General features: G+C 33.5%; 1 protein-coding gene across 2 annotated transcripts; it reads left to right on the top strand.

Moving 5' to 3' along the window:
- Positions 1-356: 356 nt before the first annotated feature.
- Positions 357-20,746, top strand: LOC127082314 (uncharacterized). Of its 2 annotated transcripts, XM_051022552.1 has the most exons (19): positions 357-761; positions 927-1,008; positions 2,493-2,568; positions 3,796-3,878; positions 3,984-4,060; positions 5,444-5,500; positions 5,594-5,706; positions 8,437-8,516; positions 8,619-8,705; positions 13,620-13,700; positions 14,047-14,214; positions 14,300-14,416; positions 14,934-15,006; positions 15,093-15,214; positions 16,742-16,822; positions 17,017-17,154; positions 19,139-19,228; positions 19,750-19,803; positions 20,041-20,746. In XM_051022552.1, exons 1-19 carry the CDS (start codon positions 700-702, stop codon positions 20,260-20,262), a joined length of 1,863 nt encoding a protein of 620 aa, XP_050878509.1. In that variant the 5' UTR covers positions 357-699; the 3' UTR covers positions 20,263-20,746. The 2 variants fall into 2 exon arrangements, with proteins under 2 accessions (XP_050878509.1, XP_050878510.1); XM_051022553.1 differs by lacking the exons at positions 357-761; positions 927-1,008 and having other exon boundaries at positions 3,979-4,060.
- Positions 20,747-23,309: the final 2,563 nt, after the last annotated feature.

The raw sequence follows: 23,309 nt of genomic DNA, 5'->3' as shown, positions 1-23,309 counted from the left end.
AGAAGAATCACAAAAAAAAAGTCTTATAAATTTTGAAATCCAAAATTTATTATTTTTTAATATTATTTGAATAAAAAATATGCTCTAAATATATTCAGATATATCATCGTGACATCTTTGCATTTGAATTAATTAATTTAAATTAAAATAATTTATTTTTACAAAATTATAGGATATAACCAAACTCAAAACAACATTAGAAAAAATAAAATAATATAAAAAAAAATCAAAATTACATTATAAATATTTTAAATAATAAAATACAAATTAAGTATTATATATTAACTAAATAATTTATGTTCTAAATTATTAAAATCAATAAGAGAGTTATTGTTTCTATAGTTATATTCATAGACGGTATGAAAAATAATTTTACTGCAAATTTGTGACCGTTATGATGAAAGCGACGATTTTTTTAGTTACAAATGGTGGGAGCGATAACTGCAAGGTCCTATTAATCTGACGCACTCACGCGGACATGGAGGTTTTAATTTTCCCACTTTCGCTATACCGCCGCACGTCTATATATATATAAAATCCAAAATCTGATTAAACCCTAACCCTTTCTACTCAACCATCTTCTTCCTCTCACACCAACACAATTTTTCTTCTCCGTTCTATAGATTCTATAGATTCCGATTTAGCTGATTCAGCCTATAACACAGTGAAGCAAAGTGTTAATTATTAAATCAATACAAGATGGTGTTCTGTGATCACTGTTTGAGAAACGTTCATGGAATGCGAATTGACGATAGTGTCTTGTGAGTAAACTTTTATACTTTTATAGTTATACATGTATACATCCCTATCTCTTATTTGTTAGCTTTGAAGCTTTTTTATTTTGTTTCTGATTTGGATTTTTGTTTTTGTATGATTATTGTTGGATTGGATTATTGATAAGTTCATTGTTATTTGAATGTTGTTAGATGTTGTGAGACCTGTGGGAAGGTGTTGGAAGATTACTATTTTTCTCAGGAGGCAACTTTTGTGAAAACTGCTGGCGGAAAGGTAATGGATTCAGGGTTTTTACACTGTCAATGGATCATAACAATTAGTTCATTAGAAGTGTTTAAATTTTATCATAATCACTTATAAAATCATATGGATGAATGATTGTGATGTTTTTGAAGGTATTGGTTTTTTTACATTGGCCACACATGAAAGTTAGATTCTTATAATTGTATTGTTAATTATAAGTTTTAGGACTAGTTTAGATTTAAGGTTGGTAAGCAATGGAATTATATAGGTTTGCATTTTGTTGGGAGATTGCTATTGGGATTGGATGGAATAGAATTGAATGAACTTCATCCCACTCCTTACTTTACCTATATTTTATTTATAATTTACATTTAGGGCTTGTTTTGCTTTTTGGTAAGCCAAGGAATGATGAGGGTACCATTATTTCGGAGATTATAAATTTGATGGATTTATATGGAATTCGATGACTTCATTCCACTCTGTACCTTAACGTTCCACCATTTTCCATTCCCGATTTTTTTTCTTCCAGGGGGATGTTAAGGGATGTAATAGTATGTGAAGTAAGGTTGTTAACGTGGCGGGTCTTGCCCAAAATGTTAGGAGGAGTGACAGGTGAATTAGACTGAGGAAAGAAGGAACAACATGATCCAAATTCTTGTCGCTGTTACCTATTTGAGGTTAAGATAGTGGGACAAAAGACCCTCTGTCAAATGGCGAAGGAATTGGCAAAGTAATAAAATAGAAAAGGAAATTGACTCATCCACTTGATTTTCTTACCTCAATATATTAAAAAGAAAAGGTGAACCCTTCGGTACCTAGAGTTTTGTTGGGTATGTATTCAACATCCAATTATTTAATAACATATTTTTTATATTTAATTATTTTATAATAAATTTAAATTTTAAAGTAATTTAGTTTACTGGATACTAGTACCCAGCAAAACTCTTGGTTGCCAAAATATATGTATTGATTCGAGGGGTGCCACGACAATTTCATGCTCCAAGGATGATCCTCATGTAGGTTGTTGTCTTTAATCGAGGCTTAAGCTTGCTTGAGTTCAGGAGCATAGTGTGAAAAAGTTGTATAATTCTTGGCATTTCTGTTTGCTACGAAAGGGAATGGAAACTTTTCTATTTCATTGTTGATGGCATGGAAGTCTTTATTCCATTTCATTCCATTATAGAAGTTATTTTTCTATGAAGTGTATATTAGCAATTAATGGTGGAACATCCATTTATTGGCAAGGGGCATGGATACAAAATATCCAATAAAAAAATGAACGTTTTGGAAATAGAAGTTTTGTAGCAAATTCTGTTCTCTATAGAGAATGCTTTTTAATATTTTAAAAGACAGTTTTGAATGATTGAATTGGAATCTTAGGGTTTTATAGAGATAAATATGAGTTTAGTGTCTGTAATGGTCAATTTTGTTTTCCTATGTCTATTTTCACAGACTATCGCTTTAGTTGACATAATTGCATCCCCTTAATTTCCTTATTTGTTTGTTTTGTATAGAGCCAATTATCAGGCAATTATGTAATGGGGGTTCGCATTGGAATCTCCGACTCACGTGCAAGGACTTTAGATAGAGGTATTACTTGTTCTGAATCATTTGTAATTTACAGTATGAATGCAGTTAAATTTATTTGTCGTAGAATACTTTTTACTGCATAATATAAATTTATTTGTCATAGAATACTTTTTACTGCATAATATAAAATGTTGTTTTCATTCGTCCTATGATTCCCTGTACATAACTATTGAATGGGTTATTGTGTTAGTCTTCATATTTTGAATTCTGTTGTTTATGTACCTATTTGTTTATGATTCCCTGTACATAGCTATTGAATGAGTTATTGTGTTAGTCTTCATATTTTGAATTCTGTTATTTATGTACCTATTTGTTTTATTCAATTCGTTGTAATAATGAATTGTGATGTTTGATGTTTATACCGAGACACGGAAATAAAATATATTTTAAAAATACAAATTAAAGCAAATGTCATTGTTATTATGAGCTGGTGATGAGAATCATGTGAAAACATATATAAAGGTATAAAAATGAACTTTGAACAATTGTGTTACTAGTGCTTATGCAAAATAAGAAATGATAATATAATATTTGTCTTTTGTTAGAAGATCTGCAAATTCCGTAATAATGAGAGAAGATCAGGAGGAGGGTAGTCAAACAACTAGAGGTAGAGAAAGACCTATAAAAATTATAAGCGAAACTATTATGAAAGATCACAAGATTAATGAGTTGGATGATAAAAACATGGTTTTTGATAAAACATTAAGGTGAAGTTTGATCCATGTAGGTGACCCTACTGTGATAAGGCTTGGTTGTTGTGGTTGTGTCTTTTCTTAGAAGAGGAGACACAAAATCTGAACAAGTCATATTGAAACTAATTCTTAGAAGGTTTGGTTGTTGTTGTTGTTGTCTCATTTCTTAGAGGATGAGAGACAGAAAAACTGAACATAATCTCATAGAAACTGATTCTGTTTTTATAATGATTTTCATTTTTTCATTACAATTTTGTTTTTGTTTCAAGAAGGTCTTACTTATAACTGCTGTCACAACCAGATTAGAGTGACTTGTGGTGATATAAATTACTTAACCTAACAGGCTGTGATGTAAGCATTTCACAAACACATGGGACACAAATACAGCATTCATATTACATATAGTTATACTATACTACGGCAATACCTTTAAATTTAATAATGTAATATAAATACCTCTACATTTAATAATGTAATATAGTTTATATATAACGTGGCTTATATTCTTACTTGCCAATTTTCTCTGGAATTGCAGCTAGAGATTTTATGAAAAATCTAAGTTGCGGCCTTGGAGTGGAAGATAATAGTATAGTTGAGGAAGCTTTGGCCTTTTATACAGTATGTTATTTTTTGAACTTCATTACTGTTAGAGTTGGCTACTTTTAGTATACATTCATGCGAAGACCTTTATTTATTTATTGAATTGCCATATGCCTAGTGAAGATAGCACTAGAGAAAAACTTTACAAAGGGACGTAAATCAGAACAAGTACAAGCTTCTTGCCTCTATCTTGCATACCGGTAAGAATATCTTTACTTTGTAGGTTTGCACTAAGTACTTATAAAGTTGTACATTCATTTTTCATTCGGTAGTTGAATAAATGTCTTTCAGTATGCACAAATGTGGATGGAATAGCAAATCTCTTGGCTTAGTAACATATCGATAACAAACTCTGATAGCATCTTAAAATTTTAGCTTTAGGCCTAACTCGACCCCACAAAATCAGCCTGATGGGATAAGACTACCCATACCTTATAAAGGCTATCTAAACTATATTTCTAGTCATTTTGGGATTCTCAACCAAGGTAGTTATAAAATAGTACAAACAAAATAAAGAAAACCTTAGACCAGACTTCAAATACTTACATAAATTTAAATTCATAAATATAAGTAAGTTATAAACATAAATAAGTTAAAGTCATTTAAAGATGCTGTCGAAAGGTAGAAGCATAGAAAAGCTTGCACATAAGGTACTGAAGTATTGCTTGTATTTTATTATGGAGGCTATGTAAAAAAATATGACTAGAGGAACATGTTTTAATTAACCCCTAAAACCTTATTTTTAAACATAAGTAAGTTAATAAATAAAGTCATTCAAAGATAGGCACATGTTTTAATTAACCCCTAAAACCTTATTTTTTAAACATAAGTAAGTTATAAACATAAGTAAGTTAATAAATAAAGTCATTCAAAGATGGTCTCGAGAGGTTGAAGCAGAGAAAAGCCTGCGCATAAGGTACTGAAGTATTGTTTGTACTTTAATATAGAGGCTATGTAAAAAAATATGGATAGAGGCACATATTTTAATTAACCCCTAAAACCCTATTTTTAAAAATGAATCTGTGATCAAAACAGGGGGTTTTGACCCGTGATCAAAACAGGTTTTTGGCTGGTTAGCAGAGTAAAAGTCGTCTTCTCATTTGTCGTACATGAAGCAGCTTGTTTCTGTTACCCTAGTGGGCGCCACTGTCATCGTAGTTCCCAGACATAAATCATAGAAATTAAACCAGTAATTGCAAATTATAGGATTCTGTGATTAACTTGTGAGATTCCACCTGATTCCACCAAAATCTGATTGTTCCTGCACTCTTCATCGTTGTGGGAAAGCATCAATGTTGAATCGTGTGTTTTTGTGAATAATGACACGGTTTTGTCTACAATGGACTGCTTTTTGACGATGGTTAAAAACTGAAAAACACTGTTCGTTAGCAAAATTTTTTCCAAGGATATTTATTAGTGAAATGATTAGTTAGTGAGTAGTAAATGATGGTCGGCAGTGCTCTGTGACTGTGGCTCATAACTTCAAATGCAACATTTGCTTAATGGGACTATTTTATTCAATATCATTAACCATCTCTAAATTATTGACATTCATTTTAATGCTAAAATTATATTTCTTGCAGGGATAAAAATAAGCCATACCTTCTTATTGATTTTTCAAATTCTTTAAGGACAAATGTGTGAGTATGCATTAATACTATTTTTATCTTGGCTGATTTCAACTTTTGTGTTTTTGAATGTTTGATTTGTTCTTTTCAATGTCTGTCATGCAGTTATGTGCTCGGCGCAGTTTTTTTGCAGCTTTGTAAAGTGTTAAGGCTTGAAAATCACCCGATTGTTCAAAAGCTTGTTGATCCCAGTCTTTTTATTTACAAATTTACAAATAGTAAGTACCTTTTTAAAGTTTTATTCGTTTAATCATACCATTAAAATATGATTTGCATAATGTTGTCAATAGTGTGTGTAGAATTGGAGAGTAATTTTCTGAATATTATTTCAGAAGTGATTAGAATACAATCTCTAAACTGTTTACAATCTATACAAATTGTCAGAATTAGTCACATGACATGTAAATTATAAATTGTTTTTACCATCCCAAATTAGTTGCTAATGGGATTGGAATTAGCAATTGCATTAATGTGTATTTATTCTAGATACAATATAAGAAAATTACATGGTATAAGTAATGGTTCAATCCTTGTGACCTTTTCTCTCCATAACTCATGCGCAGCACGCCAGCACCGCACCAACTTCTCCGTGTGCGGGACCCATGCAATCTAGTGCCAATTCCTTTACATTTGGTTTGCGATCCATAAACCAAAGTAACACTAGCAAGTGATACTCCTTTGGATCTCAACGTGAAGTTACTACTAGGTTGGGGGAACCAAGACTTAATGATACTCCTATGCTATTGATATACCTGACAAAACCAACATGCTTGATTAACGGCCAAGTGATATTCCTATTGTTGATGTCAATGTCTTGTTGAAAAACTTAATCACCTTACAGTGACTTGTCCTGATGTTATATCTACCGTAAGCGTAGTAAGTCAATTTCTGAATGCTATTCCACATTCACCTCCTCCTCTAGGTCTCCATGCGAAAACACATTTTTGACCTCAAATTGGCATTGTTCCCACTTGAATTGGCCAACAAGAGATAGTAACATTCAAACAGTATACATTTTTTCCACAGAAGTAAATGTCTCCTTGTATTAATGCTGTGTGTCTGAGTGTATCCTCTTCACCACTTGTCCAGCCATGTGTAAATCAAGAGTGCCATCTAAGTTATAATTGATTGTATAGATTTACCCGCATCCAACGAGTTTCTTGTGTTCCGCCTCTCAAAATTTTCCAAGTCTCATCTCTCTCAAGTGCTTTTATTTTCTCATCCATAGCTTGAAACCAATTTTTTAAATCTTTCAATGCTTCTTGAACAAATGATAAAATTTTCAAAGAGTCAACAAATGCAATACAAATATGATGCTGAAGGAAAATATGTTTTTAAAGAGTCAACACTCCCTCTTAAGTTGGGTCATAGATGCCTCTCATGCCCAACTTGAATCTTAAGTTTCATATTTGCACATGATTATTTTTAATGAAATGGCGGTTCATGGTGGAGAGGCAAAATCCCGCCATATCGGCGGCTTTGCAGCGCCGTTATTGCGGATTATGGCGGAAAAACTCGCAATAGCGGCCAATATTTACCATTGCGGTGAGCCCAAAAGCCGCCATGTTAAATCCTCCATAGCGGGGCAATTTGATAACACTGGATCCAACTTTTTCTCTATTTTTGAGCAATTTTATCATGAAATTAAATCTCAATTTGGTGTGTGATAGGACCCCAATTACCTTTGGGCCAAATGATGAGGTGTTGGTTTCACCTAAGAAAACTGGGCCCACAATATGGAGAGGTATGAGAGGAAGAAAAAGAGGGGAGAGAAGGATACAGTTAAGGGTAATGCATAGCTGGCAGTTTGTTATGGATAGTGGGTTATAAGAAGTGAGTAAGGGAATAAGGGGGACATTCTAGACGCATTTTGTTAGAGAAAGGGCAGAGAATTATTCTCTGAGGGGTCATAGACTCTAGGTTGTAGAGAGTCATCTCTCACCTGAATATTCATATCAGTATATTCCCAATTTATCCATACTCTGTTATTTTATTGCTATCTTTTCCTCTGCTTTATCAATATGTCTATTCGGTTTTTGCGTAGTGATAATGCTAGAGAATATTTGTCCTACCAATGTCAAACTTCTACCTAATAAGAGGGAACCTCTATCAGATTTGGGAGTTATAGAAGATTGGTTGGGAAATTGAACTATCTCACAGTAATTTGTCTAGACATTTCCTTTGTAGTTAGTGTGGTAAGTCAGTTAAAGAACACTTGGATGCTGGAATCTAGATTCTGAAATGCGTCAAAGGTGGTCTCATTTATGAAGATAGAGGACATTATCTGATAGTTGGTTGCTCTGATCTGATTGGGCATATTTGCCCATGATAGACATCCACTTCTAGTTATTGCGCACTGGTTGGAGAAAATTTGGTATCTTGGATAAGTAAAAAACAAAATGTAGTTTGCAGGATCCAACGCTGAGGCAGAATCCAGGACCATGACATTAGTAACATGTGAGTTCATTTGGTTGAAATAGTTATTTAACAAGCTACAATTTGAAGAGGCAAGACCAATGACACTAATATGTGATAATCAAGCCATATGACCTAAAATCAAGTCTTTCATGAGATGACCAAACATATTGAGATAAACTGTCATTTTGTCGGAGAGAATATTGAGTCAGGCGACAATGTCACAAACTTTGTCAATTTCAATGATCAATTGACCTAGAATCAGTTATATATGTAACAAACTTGATGCATTTGATTGATATGCTTCTGCTTGGGGGGAAGTGTTTATATAAGTATAGGAATACTCTGTAAATATATTCTAGCATATTCTCTTATAATTGATGCTGCTGATTGTATATTGATTCGCCCCTGAGTATATAATAGGACTCTGGTGTAGTAGAGACACACGGTTCCATCATATATATCTTTCATTTTCTCTCATTCAACAATTTTCTCTCGGGTAAAAAAACATAATTAGATTGACTTTCATGTAGATTTGTTAAAGCAAAGGAATGTGCCTGTCTCTGAAACTGCACTGAATATTATTGCCAGCATGAAACGTGACTGGATGCAGGTAACTTGATGTTGATCTAGCATTTTTCTTAGCTCTTACTGTTTTTGGGAAAGGATGATTGTTCTTTTTGTCATGATGATATTGCTAACGTTCGAAAAACAGACAGGGAGGAAGCCTAGCGGATTATGCGGTGCAGCATTATACATGTCTGCTCTTGCACATGGTTTTACATGCTCTAAGTCAGATATTGTAAGTAAAGGTTTCAGTTTCTGCCTTTTTCTTAATTTTTTTACTACTTTTTGCTGATAGGGTCCTGTAAAGGAAATGCTTGGGTTGTTGTACATCATTTAGGTTTCTTTTTTCCTTGCTCTCATTTTCTACAAAGGCTTTATTCGAAAGTCACATATAGTGAGAAAGTGGGGGAAAAAGATAAAAAATGCAATAATTATGTTGTGAGAATTACATGATAAGAGATAAATCTGATTTCATGTGATGACGTATTTATATAGAGATTACATGGATCTGTAATTGCAAGGTGATTAATATGGAGATCACATGGATCTGTAATTGCAAGGTGATTATGGCTGTCTGAGAACAGATTCTAAAGCTACACTTGCAATTAAATGTTATAGTGGTTACAACGTTACATGATTAAATTCTCAGTACAGCCTGCATAAGCTTAAACTCTGAACTGATTGCTCAGCACAGCAAATAACTAGCCAATTAAAATGCCAACGAACTGTATTCGGAGATACGCATTTATTGAAAAAAATAGGTAAATGCTGTCTTATTCCTCAGCCTCAGGCTAATTTATACAGTGAGGATACAATTATTTCATTTAATGGAGAATAAAGAAAAATAAAAGTAGGATTAAAGGAAATAATAAAATCGAAAATAAAATATTTTCCAACACCCTTCAAATTGGTGCATAGATATCTATCATGCCCATCTTTGTCTATCAAATGTTCAAAAGTAGGTCTTGCCAAACTTTTGGTCAGGATATCCGCAGTTTGCTGACTTGAAGTCACGAAGGGTAGACATATAATTCCAGCATCTAATTTCTCCTTTATGAAGTGTCGATCAATTTCGATATACTTGATTTTGTCATGTTGAACTGGATTATGAGCTATGCTAATAGCAGTTTTACTGTCAGAGTATAATTTCAATGGAAATTCAATTTTCATCTTAAGTTCTTCTAGGACTCTAAGGATCCATAATCCTTCACAAATACCTTAAGACATAGCTCTAAACTCGACTTTTGCATTACTCCTTGCTACAACGCCTTGTTTCTTACTCCTCCATGTCACAAGATTATCCCGAACATAGGTACAATATCCAGGGATTGATCTTTTATCTGTCATTGAACCTGCCCAATCGGCATCGGCGAAGATATGCACATTTCTTTCACTAGTCGTCTTAGAAAATAATTCTTTTTCAGGATTTTCCTTCAAATATCTCAGTATCCTATAGACTGCCTCAAGATATTCCTTGAAAGAGAATGCAGAAGTTGACTTACTACACTGACTGAGAAAGCAATATCAGGTCGGGTGTGTGACAAATAAATTAGTTTCCCAACCAATCTCTAATATCTTCCAGTATCAACAGGAACATTACCTTCTCCCCAAAGTTTAGCATTAGGATCCATAGGGGTATCTGCAGGACGGCATCCATTCATTCCTGTTTCCTTCAACAAGTCTAGAATGTATTTCTGTTGTGAAACCACAATACCATTCTTTGACCGAGCAACCTCGATACCTAGGAAATATCTCATGAATTCCAAGTCCTTGATTTCAAAGTCTACTGTCAATTTCTCTTTTACTCCTGCCATTTCCACTATATCGTCTCCAGTGAGGACAATATCATAAACATAAACAATCAGGGCAACAACTTTTTCATCGTGGGAGAACTTTGTGAACAAGGTGTCGTCAGTCTGTCCTTGGATGTACCCTTGTTTCTTCGTGGATTGAATGGATTTTTCAAACCAAGCTCTAGGGGATTGCTTTAATCCATACGAAGATTTATTTAGTTTACACACATTTGATCCAAATTTGTTTTCAAAACCTGGAGGAATATCCATATGTACTTCTTCTTCTAGATCGTCATTAAGGAAGACATTTTTAACATCTAACTGATGTAGGGGCCAATCCAGGTTAGCAACAAGAGATAAAAGAGTTATGACAGTATTCAATTTTGCAAAAAGAGCAAATGTCTCTGAGTAATCTAATATCATAGGTCTGAGTAAAGCCTTTAGCCACCGAGCGAGCCTTGCACCTTTCAATTGACCCATTTGAATTATACTTCACAGTAAACACCCAATTGCGTTCGATTGTCTTCTTGCCATCTGGTAGTGACGTAACACTCTACTTTTTGTTCTTTTCGAGAGCTTTTATCTCCTCAAATACAACTTTCCTCCACTTTGGAATTTCTAGAGCAATCTGTACACTTTTTGGAATTTCTACACTAGATAATTTTGAGGTGAAGGCAAACATAGATGAAGGCAAATATGAATATGATATAAAATTGGACATGGGGTCTTTAGTGCAAGATCTGACAGGTTTTCTAATGGCAATATGATCATCTATATCAGGATACAAAATACGACTCTCAGAAACAAAGATAGACTTACCTTTCCTTTTGTTAGGAGGTTGATCATTTCCCGATTCAGATTCCTGGCAGTGTTGAGATGTGGACTCGTCCCTTACTTTATGGTGCTTTTTCATAAAAACCTTTCCTTTCCAAGTCCTGTTTCCTAATTAAAATATGTTTTCTTGAAATGACTCATTATTTTGTGGCATTTCAATTAGATCATCATTATCATCGTTTTCAGGATTCTCATTGTTTTCTACAAGAGAAAATGTAGGCTCGGATTCACAAGGTTCCTTACTCATAATAGGAGGAGGAACAAATAAAGAATCATGGCCATTTTCTGTTGGTGCCGGAGTAAAAGTCTCAGAATTTTATGATACTGATAAAGATAAGTTATTTAAAAAACTCATGTCCTCAATTTGAAACGACACTAAGAAATGCAGAATTACCTTTTGTTGCTAAGCAAGAAGGGTTGAAGACTCGAGGAGTTTGTACAGTCTGTCTAGTTGTTCCGTAGTGAGTGGAAGCTGAGTTGGAGGGGATTGTTGCCCTTGATCAAAATTACTAGTCTGAAATGCACAACCACCTTTCTTCTTCCAGTTAGGAGGTTTTCCTTTGAGCTTCCAACAAGTTTCACGTGTATGCCATTCGTCGAGGTTCCTAGGAGGCAGAGCTGAGCCTTCAGATTCAGAGTTTCGTGGTGTCTTGCTCATCATAACTCCTTGTCGTGCCTCCTCCTTTCTTATTTCTGCAAAAGTTTCACGAAGAGTTGGCAATGGTGTTTTTCCTAAAACTCTACCTCTTACCTCATCAAGGTCTTTATTGAGCCCAACGAGAAACATGAATATGCGATCATTTTCTTGCCTCTTGAGAAACAAAACACTGTCTTTTGTACACCTCCAATTGTCATCATAACAGAGATTCAACTCTTGCCACAATGTCAACATCTCATTGTAATAAGCAGTTACATTCCTGTCACCTTGTTTCGCATGCCATAATTTTGATTTCAAACTAAAAATTTGGAAGGAGCTTTGAATATCAGAGTATGTTTTCTTAACAGCTTCCCACACATCCTTTGCGGAAGGTAAAAACATGTAAGGCTTACTTATTCCAGTTTCCGTAGAGCTTACCAGCCACGCAATAATCAAGGAGCTTTCAGACTTCCATTGTTTGTAACGAGAGTCTCCTGTTGCCGGTTCAGCTACTACTGCTGTTAAGAAATCAAGTTTCCATTTGCTACCCAATACCAACCGAACGGTTTGAGCCCATTCATTATAGTTATTCCCATTCATTTTAGGGTTATTGACCTTGAGGGAGTATGAGGAACCCTTTTGATCATTACCGTCTATGTTGGAATAACTGTCACCAAAAACAATGTTGTTCTTGTTTCCATTGTTGTCGTCATTACTGCCGAAAACAATGTTGTTACTGTTTTCATTGTTGCCGTCATTACCGCCACTGTTTGTGACCACCCAGGATTCCTCTCGTACGCCATCTCTGCGACCACCGCCGCTTCCGCTACTGGTGCCGTTTCTGCAGCCATCGTCGTTTCTGCGACCACGGCCCGACTCAGGTTGCGGTTGTTCGCCATGGTTGGATCCGGTGTAGGTTTGTGTTGGGGAAGACCACCTGTTGTTATTCGTCATAGGAGGCTAAACGAATATGTGAAGCGGGTTGAACAATTTTTTTTCTTCAGGACTACGCCCCGAACCCCATTAGTTGTGGAAAGCTTTAGACTAACCCAGTGCTCTGATACCATATTGGAAAAAATAGGTAAAAGTTGTGTCTTATTCCCAATCTTAGGCTAGTTTATATAATGAAGATACAATTAATACATTTAATGGAGAATAAAGAAAAATAAAAGTAGTATTAAAGGAAATAGTGAAACCGAAAATGAAATATTTTCCAATAACTATTATAGGTTTACTTATTCTTCTTTCATTTTTTACTTCCCCGAATAGAAATTATATTTTTATTATCCTGATTCATTTGTTCAGGCTGTTTTTGTACTTTCTATCTTTCTCTCCTTTGATAATATTTATTGTAGCTATGTTGGTTTTTTTCAGCTTTCTTGTGTATTTCTCCCTTATACACAGTTTTAAATGTGTTCTTTTTGCCTAAGCTTACTATGGGAAAGATTGTGTCGTTGGTGTTATGATCATGTGCATTTTTAGCTCAAGGGTGTTTCCACTTCCACAAGTGCTGTCAAATAGCGGTGATAGCAGTGTAGTAGAAGTATAGCGTAGCTTATTTTGATGAATTCACTATGAAAACTGTGACACCATCCTAGTTTTTTTTGGGTCTGAAGATGAAACGGTAATAACCATTAGAAACTCACACACACAACCGTGAGTACCAGGGTTCGAACCCTGGTGATGACGTCTAACCTATCAATATCAAATTTTGTCCGTTGAGCTAGGATTTGCGGACACCATCCTAGTTTTTGCTATTACGCAATTTCAATTTTTGCTAGTAGATGTAGCAGCATAGTGAAAAAAAATAGAATTTTGGATTTAAAAAAAAACACCCTACTTGTCTTGTATAATGCTTGATTGGATTTGCTAATTTGCAATGCAGCTAAGAATCGTCCATGTATGTGAAGCAACATTGACCAAGCGGCTGGTAGAGTTTGAGAATACAGAGTCCTCCAGTCTGACAGTATGTTTCGTATACCTGGTTATTCTTTTAAAATGCTAGTTTTATGATGGTATGGTGCCAGACAAATTTGTTTGAAATAAGTTCTATGAATTGATGTATGTTCTGTATATTGCTCTGTTGTACCTTAAAAAGAAAAACAAAGTCAATAATGATAAAGTGATTTGTTAGGGATGTAATAATGTTACAATGCTTTTCTCTTTCATAAGTTATTCGTTACACAGATAGATGAGGGTGTTTTGATGTATTGTACTTCAGTTCATGGCGTCTTTCTTTTTCTTTTTCACTTTATTCGTTTTAAATGTTTTAAAAGTTAATAAAAAATTTCATCAATATGTTATGGTTACAGATTGATGAGTTGAATGCAATGGCAAAAGAGCATGAAAAAGCTCCAATTAAAATACCAAATGGTGAATTGAAGAAATGTACTTCAGAGGATCAAGAACTACTGTGTCAACACAAGGGTAGTGGAATGCCCTATTTTGCACTTGGATTATGTGAAGCATGTTACAGGGAAGTGAGTAACTTCTTCCGCATGCATGACTTTTGTCTTTTACTTAATTACTTACTCTTACCATTTATTGTTCTACTGATTATTACAGTTTGATACACTCTCTGGTGGACTTGATGGTGGTTTAGATCCTCCTGCATTCCAGCATGCTGAGAGGGTTAGAATGATAAAGTCACATTCTGAGGAGAATGCTAATAAATCAGATGATGTAAGTACAACTAGTACAAAGGCACAAACTTCAGATATGCTCATACCTTTTCAAGTACTAATAAGATTTGTAGGTACTATAGTCTTAGATGAATGTTCCCTTGATAAAGTGAGTACCAAGTGCCTTGAAGGCGTGAGTGTTTGACACGTGTTGGTGTCCGATACCCGTACAACACCAATACACGTGGTTACATTCAATCACTTGTATTTTCTTAAATTATTATCATTGTCTGCGTGTTAGTGTTAGTGGCGTATCTTGTGTCCGTATCTATGTCAGTGCTTTATAGGTCATATTACTTTAAGTGGACTTTAGCATTGACTTGTTACTACCATCAACATATGTAAACCCGTTGTCTACTTATCTTCTGCAAGAATAAACTTTTAGCATGTTAGTTACATGAACATGTTCAGGTATCAAACCACATATGTGAGCATCTAACACCAATCCCATCATCAGAGAACCTTCAACTAACACAATTTAAAAATCGTGTTTTTTGTTTGTTTGTACTATTGATTAGTTGGTAAAGGATTCAAATGGTGCATACGAGAGCCAAATAGAGTTACATGCTGCCTCTGAGCCTAAAAGTATTGGTGGGTGCTTTTATCTCTCTTAATGAAGGCTAGTATAATTTCTCAGCTTACAATTTTTAAATCAAGTTTGCTTGAAATGCTTTCAGGGGGTGATGAAGAATATATGGCCACTAAGGTCGTTGAGCATGATAAGTTACATGTAGAAGGTGATATGAATGCAAAAACTCAAGATGAATCAGAAAGTCTCTCTGACATTGATGATCAAGAGGTGATTAACAAGTTCCATGGTGATATTGTTCATAATTGACTATTTTAGGATTTCTGTTAATGTTGATTTCTATTTTTGTTTATTATAATTGATAGAAAAATCTACGTGAAATAATAATGTTTTCAAACAGTCTAAATGGAACAAAGTAATCTAAGTCTATGTTGGAAGGTAGATTATACCTTGGGGGGTGTCTAAATATATATTTGCCAAGTGTGTGCGGGGTTAGCTTATTTTTAGGGCTAGAAAGGTATTTCCTGCCTTGTGGCATATTTTCTTTGAAAGCTGTTCAGAAAAATTTATTTTTTTGTACACATTTAAGCTAAACCAAAATTTCCAAATTCCTTAGTCCCAAATCTCATCCTAATCCCAATTTCTCCTCTGTTTTTGGCTATCTGAAATATCCTTGTTTTAAATGGAGGGCTTAATGACATTTTATTGAATTTAGTGTTAATCTGAAATACCCGTGCATTAAATTTGATTTCTTTTAGAAAACAAACGATTAAGATTTTCTGATTTTTTTTTTCTTTATTCAGTGTTCTAGAAAAAAGTATTATGTGGATTTTTTGTTAGGCGGTGCTACTACTATGGCTACTTCGTTAATGGGAATCTAAACCTCGAGTCCATCATACAAAATGACAGGGAGATATAGGAAGATGTTAGCCATAGGATCGAATCCATGCGAATAAACCATCAAAAGAGAGTTAGATATGAATGGTCTATTTGTAGAGATGATTCATGAAAGAAAATTATGTTGTAGTTTGATCCATGCAGTAGTTGGAAAATGTTTTGATGATTATCATGTTATTTATTGTGATACCTTCCACTCTTTTGTGAGGACCATTGGATACAAGATGTTTAAATCTTCTTTTTGATGTCTTCGCTGTCTTTCTCCCTTATATAAATCCCTAATTTTTGTGGTATTCAAAATTTTGCTTGATAACAACATTTTATTACTTGCTAGTTGAACGAGTTAGGGATCTAGAAACAAACCCTGCTTTTATAGCTGACGTTTAACAGCAACAATCCTATTTCTTGTTCTTGCATTCGTGCTCGTCTCCCCTAATGTTTATCATTATTTTTTATTCTCTAGTAGATTCGGGATTTTGAATCAATATTGAGATCTTATAAATCCCTAATTTTTGTGGTATTCAAAATTTTGCTTGATAACAACATTTTATTACTTGCTAGTTGAACGAGTTAGGGATCTAGAAACAAACCCTGCTTTTATAGCTGACGTTTAACAGCAACAATCCTATTTCTTGTTCTTGCATTCGTGCTCGTCTCCCCTAATGTTTATCATTATTTTTTATTCTCTAGTAGATTCGGGATGTTGAATCAATATTGAGATCTTATTCTTCTTGTAGCTTGATTTTAAATCCGTAGGAAATTTTAATTTCTATTTTTATTAAGTTCTTAACAGTTTTGCAATATGTCAATTATTTTAAGTACTTGTCACATTTTGTGACTTGCTATCTCTTATGTTGTGTGACCTTCTATCGTGCTGACTATCCCTTGTATGCTGCATAGGTTGATGGCTACCTTCACAATGAGGAGGAAAAGCGTTACAAAAAAGAGATATGGGAATTTAATAATCGAGAGTATCTTGAGGTACTGAACTGTTTTTGTGTGTTGAAATTGCTAGATGAAGTTACCTGTTTATTTTTCTACATTCAATCATTATCTTAACTCTGAAGTGGGTACATGCTTGCATTGTGTCTTCCCCTGGTTTACGTTCTCAGAGTCTGGCTTGTGCAGAAAGTTAATGTGGACTAGATCTCACTCTACCTTCCATTCTCTTACAGGAACAAGCTATCAAGGAGGCAGCTGTAGCAGCTGAAATGAAAAAATTAGAGGAAGAATTAAAAAATTGTTCTCCTGAATCTCGTGCAGCAAGAGAGCTTGCTGCATCTGCTGCTGAAGCTGTGGCAAAATCCAGAAAGGTAACTTTGGAATTAATTTTCCGGTGTGTCTCCTGTGTGTGTGTGTGAAATGAAACTACTAGAGTCTTGTTACAGCCATTCATCCTTACCTGTGCACTGTACGTATTTGTTTATTAGTATTCTCGTCTGTTACCTAAACAGTACTGTTAAGTCTCCAAGCACTCGGGGAACATTCTCTTAAAAGCTAACTATCTAGGGAGAAGAACCAATACACTTAAATACTCCACCAGAAATCTCATACCACTCGATGTGGGTCTTTGACACCCCATAATATCCAAGTCCCTATCATAGCACTGCCCCTGAGAGCCGACGTCCTGTCGGCTACACTCTAGGACTCTTAACTCACACTTTCTGGTCAGCCCCTCCGTAGATAGCCATTCCCGGTTACTGGCAACCAGATCTTATACCAAATACTGGAACAACATGCCTAATAGAAGAAATACTGAATTATATAATTAACACAGAGGGGAATACTCTAAAGTTACAATACATCAGCAACTTACAAGTCACAGTAAATGGAGATGTAACCTCCTTGTAGAAACGATACAACTGGTTTAGATAGAAGAACTAATATTTTCAATGATTGACAATTTTCCTTCTGAGATGTTTCTCATAACCAGCCCTTCCCTATCTTTACCCATGTCCAACAAATATTCACCCCGTTAGGTTAGTGTTTTATTCTTTCTGGTTTTTCCACCGTGCAAACCTTGCAAACCTGCCGCTGTTTGGACACATGATCACCACATTTTGGCTTTCATTTATGCTTCCACTCACGGGAATATTAGGGAATTAAATATGGAATATAATTAATGTTCTGAGTATAAAGTAAACTCTTAACTAAGTTAGTATTTAGTCTACAAATTAGGTACTGATTGTCCGGCTTTAGGCTAGCTTCTATCTGATTCTCCAGATTAATCCATGATTACTCCACTGATTGTAATTGTTAATGTAGCAAGTGTGATTAGTGTGGGTAATAATCCACATTAGTTGGAAATGTAGAGACTTAAGCACTTATAAGTGAGAGAACCCACCCACCTATCACCTTAAGGTTTTGGGTGAATATGTGGTGTGTCTCTCACAAAGTTGTTGCTCTAAGAAAAGAAGTCCCACAATGTTCAATGCTCCTTAGTAAAAAAATTCCCCAACAAATGGTATCATGAGCCTTTGGTTCGAGAAAGGGACCGACTTACTTGTATAGAAAGTCAACGGCGCTACAGGGGTGGTGAGTAAGAAACGTTCCGTTGAAGAGTGTCAACGGCGCCACAAGGGTGGTGAGTAAGAAACGTTCCGTGCGGTACAAGAGTTTGTGGAAGTAAGAAGAACTTCAACTTGAGGGGAGCATTGTGGACTCACACTTGAGGGTGAGTGTTGAGAATGTAGCAAGTGTGATTAGTGTGGGTAATAGTCCTATATTGATTGAAAATGTGGAGACTTGAGCATTTATAAGTGAGAAAATCCACCCACGTATCACCTTAAGGTTTTGGGTGAATATGTGGTGTGTCTCTCACAAAGGTGTTACTCTAAAAGAAGAAGTCCCACAATGTTCAATGCTCCGTAGTAAAAAATTCATGTTAAGAAATGTGGTTGGACCTAGTTCAATCCTACAAAATTTGTTGGTAGAATGAGGACTATCCCACTTATAAACACATGTTCAGGTCATATATTATCCGATGTGGGATTCTTAACACACCTCCTCTTGCTAGGACTAGACAACTGGAGCGTGAAAATAAATGGTGGGTGGTACGATAGTGGAAATCATAGGTGGCCACTGGATCTTAAACAAGGCTCTTGATACCATGTTAAGAAAACACATGTTTAGGTCATATATTATCCAATGTGAGACTCTTAACCGTAATCAAATTATATATAAGCTTTAGGTTAGTTTTATTATTTTTCCTTCATAGTACAACTATGCCGCATAAACTGTGACCTGGCATAGAAGTCATAAAATTTTTAAAAATATTATTACTCTGCTTATTTGTAGGAAATGAGGCAGAAACGAGCTCAAGAGGCAAAAAGTTTGGGTCCTGCTAAATCTGCTGTAGAGGCAATCGACCGACTGTTTAAAACAAAGGTATTAAGAAAAGACAATTTGTTTATTAAACTCAATAATCATTATGATGCCCATTCTTTTGTTTTGATACATTTTATTTTCTAGTGAAGTTTCTTTATCTCCTTATATGTAGTTTTATTAATAGTAGTCTTTTTTAATGTGTCCTAATATTTTCTGAAACCTATGATTATTATTTGAATAGGTCTTGTTTGGCTAGTTCAATTTTCAAGAGATTAGGCTCATGAAATATTCAGTCATATTCCATCTATGTCCCTAGTCTAAATTATGAAATTCGTATATTTTTAAGTTTGCACAAATATAAACTATATTAATAAAGAAGATAGCTCTCGGAAGTTAAGGTTAAGTGTTGCTTTTATCTTTCTTTTGTGCGGGTATTTGATGACGCCGCATTCATACTTGTTATCTGTGTTACATATTTCATTTTGTGCAATAAATATGATTTGTTGATTAGGCTACCTAGAATCTTCTGAAAATGTTAGTTATATTATTAATGATACCATTTTTGCATCTATCATTTGCAGAGACTCAGCTCCAGAGTCAATCATGATTCCTTGAAGAAATTATTTGATGAACCTGTAATTCTCTCCTTTACCTTTGCTATCTCAATATTTATTTACTCAGTTTGGTATGTATAGTTGTAAGTTGTATAGCAACTTCTCGCTGTGTTTAAAGTAACCATTTTGCAGTATATACATGACACCAATAATAATTGTGTTTATGAAAGTTGTCTTATAAAGAGAAGAATAAACCATTTTTAAAGAAAAAAAAGGGAAATACTCACTTTCTTCTATGGTACAAATTGTTATAAACAGGGAAGTCCACAGAATCACAAGAAAGTACGATTTGAGTCACCCTCAAACGATGGTGATAATTTGGAATTGAAGTCAGACCTTAAAACAAAGAAGGATGATTATGAATCGGCCGATGAATACGTGGAGGAGGATATGAATGGAGAATACAATGATACTTCGTATCCAGAAAATGATTATGATGAGACGTACTACGGGGAAGATGGATATGATGGTTTTGAGTAAAAAGAATACCAGAAGCTCTTCCTACTTCATTTATCTATCTATAACCTTATCAGAACATAATCAACATGGTTGGCAGCACCAGGGGAACCAAAGATTGTCAAAAGTTTTGGTGTGTTGAGGTTCATTTAACAGGCGAGAATCATTGTTCTGTATTAGTTCATTCCAAAATTTTGTTCATTCATTATTTAGAGTGTGAGTTACAATTACCTCTCTTCATTCATGTATTGTCATTTAAACAAAACCAATTCCTCCTTGCAATAAAATCCGATCCCGATTCGACCGGCCAACACCACCCCGAATTTAACAGGTAAAGACCAGTTTAATTGCGGGCAGGGGTGAGGAAAATCCAACTTTTAAAACCGGGGCGGGGTGTTGATACCCCATTCTCAAAATCACTAACTTACTATTGTATTTATTGGGTCTTATTACACAAAATTATAGTAATTTGTACTATAATTAATTTATGTTGAATGTTACTGTTCAATTTAATTATTGGTTTTTGATGTTATGAAGAAATTAATCCACAATGATTTGAAAACACTTAAATCCGATTTATTTTGATGAAAAAAAATCTACAATTTTTAGAGCGGGTCGGAGATACCCCTTCTTTGTTGGGGTCCGACCCCTTCTTTGTTGGGGTGAGGGTGGGTGTTCAATAGTTATCATTGATTGGTTTGGGGACACATTTGGTGCAGGGAGGCTGGTGTGGGAAGGGAATATTGAAAACTGTCTTCTCCGCTCTATACCAATGCCATGCTTAATTCATCTTTTATAGGGTGGATCAATTTGATTTGAAACCGACTGATGATTATTTAAGTTTTAGACCTGGTATCGAACCAAATTGACTGATTATCCAACTCTACTCATTCAATTGCCTGCCATATAAGGTTTTGATGTAACAATTAATGAATATAACTAAAATTATGAAATAAATGTCTCTTTATAATATAACGTGGTATACCCCAATTTTTAATTTTAATTCAGGTAATTACTCCAATTATTATTATTAAAAGAAGTGTAAATAATTTTACATCAAATGCTTAATGAGAATGAGAATAAGAGTGTCAATGGATCAATGAAACCGATTCTGGTTCAGTTTTAAAATTGAATTGAATCAATGAAAACTGATGTGATTTGGTTTGATTCTCAATTTTAGGTTTTAAAAATCGTCAAACTGATAAATTGAACGATAGATATAATTGTGTTCTAAATCTTTTCTTTTATTAATCTTAAATTTTGTATTGATCCAACCATTCTCTGTATTTCTTTACATTTTTTTCTGTAGAACCAAATTCCAAAATATAGAAATAGAAACATAAGTCACAAAAGCTTTTTTACTGAGTCGTTGATCACAAATGTTTCTCTATACTGTCATTCTAATATTTTACGGTCGTATTCTTCGTTTTAAGTTCTCTTCGTTAATTTTTCATTTTCTAAAACTTTTTTTGTTTCTTTTTCTTTAATAAAATTCCTTTTAATTTTGTTACAAAAAAGTTTTGATTTGTTTGAAAAAATAGAACACAAAATAAATTACATATATTATTTAAAAAAAAGTATATAATACGTCGAGAAATACGATAGTGAAAAATACACTGATTAATATAATATTTAAGAAAAATATTGTAGACCGATCAATCTAACCAAATTAAATAATAAATCTGATTCAGTTTCATTCTTGAAAAATGAAAATAAATTACATATATTATTTAAAAAAAAGTATATAATACGTCGAGAAACACGATAGTGAAGAATACATTGATTAATATAATATTTAAAAAAAATATTGTAGACCGATCAGTCTAACCAAATTAAATGGTAAATTTGATTCAGTTTCATTCTTGAAAAATAAAAATAAATTACATATATTATTTTTAAAAAAAAGTATATAATACGTCGAGAAACACGATAGTGAAGAATACACTGATTAATATAATATTTAAGAAAAATATTGTAGACGGATCAATCTAACCAAATCAAATAATAAATTAAATCAGTTTCATTTTTGAAAAATATAAAAAATTCAACCAAACCAAACCGATAAATATGCAAATCTTTTTTGAATCAAAAATCGATCAAAACTGAACCAATTATAGCGGATAGAGAATTGGTTATATTAAAGTGAAAACTATTATCATTTAAGTTAAGAATAAAAGGAAGTAATATTTGTTGTTCCATTAATATTTAAGGAAAAAAAGACAATTAAAGTTAGACATTTGTTAAAATATCAAACGAAATCTGTCGAATTTTTTGGTGTTATAATAATCATCCAACAAATTTTAATTGTTAAACAAAATAATATGCTTGTTTGTCTAAGAGTACAATGAATTGAAATCAGGGTTCAATCTTACTATACATGTGTTCAATTTAAGAACAAAGTTGTTTCTGTGTTCAATCCTCCAAGGAGTTCTGAACAGCTTTGTTTGATTTGGATTTTGATGATTTCCCTCCCTTCACTCTCCTTCTCTCATTCTCAATTTTCAATTTCAGTAAACCATAAACACAAACCATTATCAAAAAGCTAAATAGTAGATGTCTTATATATATATATATATATATATATATATATATATATATTATATATATATATATAATATATATATATATATATATATATATATATATATATATATATATATATATATATATATATATATATATATATATATATATATATATATATATATATATATATAAAGAATGTTTTACTTTAAAAAAAAAATTCTCCGTATTTAAAAAAATAATTTTTATAAAAATATTGAAAAATTTTAAATTCGATTTCTATAAAATTAAAAGATTAATTTTGACATCTTATACGTATATTATTGAATATAAATCATAATTAAAATTACAATTTAAAAAAAATGTATTTTAAAAATAATTTGTGAAAAATTATTTAAAATAACTTTAAAATTGATGAAAGTTAATATGGTGAATAATTTTTTTTGATATATCACAGTGAACTTAAACAATTATCACTGATTTAACCATAAACAATTTTAATGGCTAATGATTGATTATGAGTGACCTATTATTTAACTTATATGTAA

This window comes from Lathyrus oleraceus, chromosome 5 (genome assembly GCF_024323335.1).
Source record: "Lathyrus oleraceus cultivar Zhongwan6 chromosome 5, CAAS_Psat_ZW6_1.0, whole genome shotgun sequence".
Taxonomy (NCBI): Eukaryota; Viridiplantae; Streptophyta; class Magnoliopsida; order Fabales; family Fabaceae; genus Lathyrus; species Lathyrus oleraceus.
The sequence above is the reverse complement of the archived record's forward strand: the minus strand, read 5'-3'. Positions and strand labels throughout refer to the sequence as shown.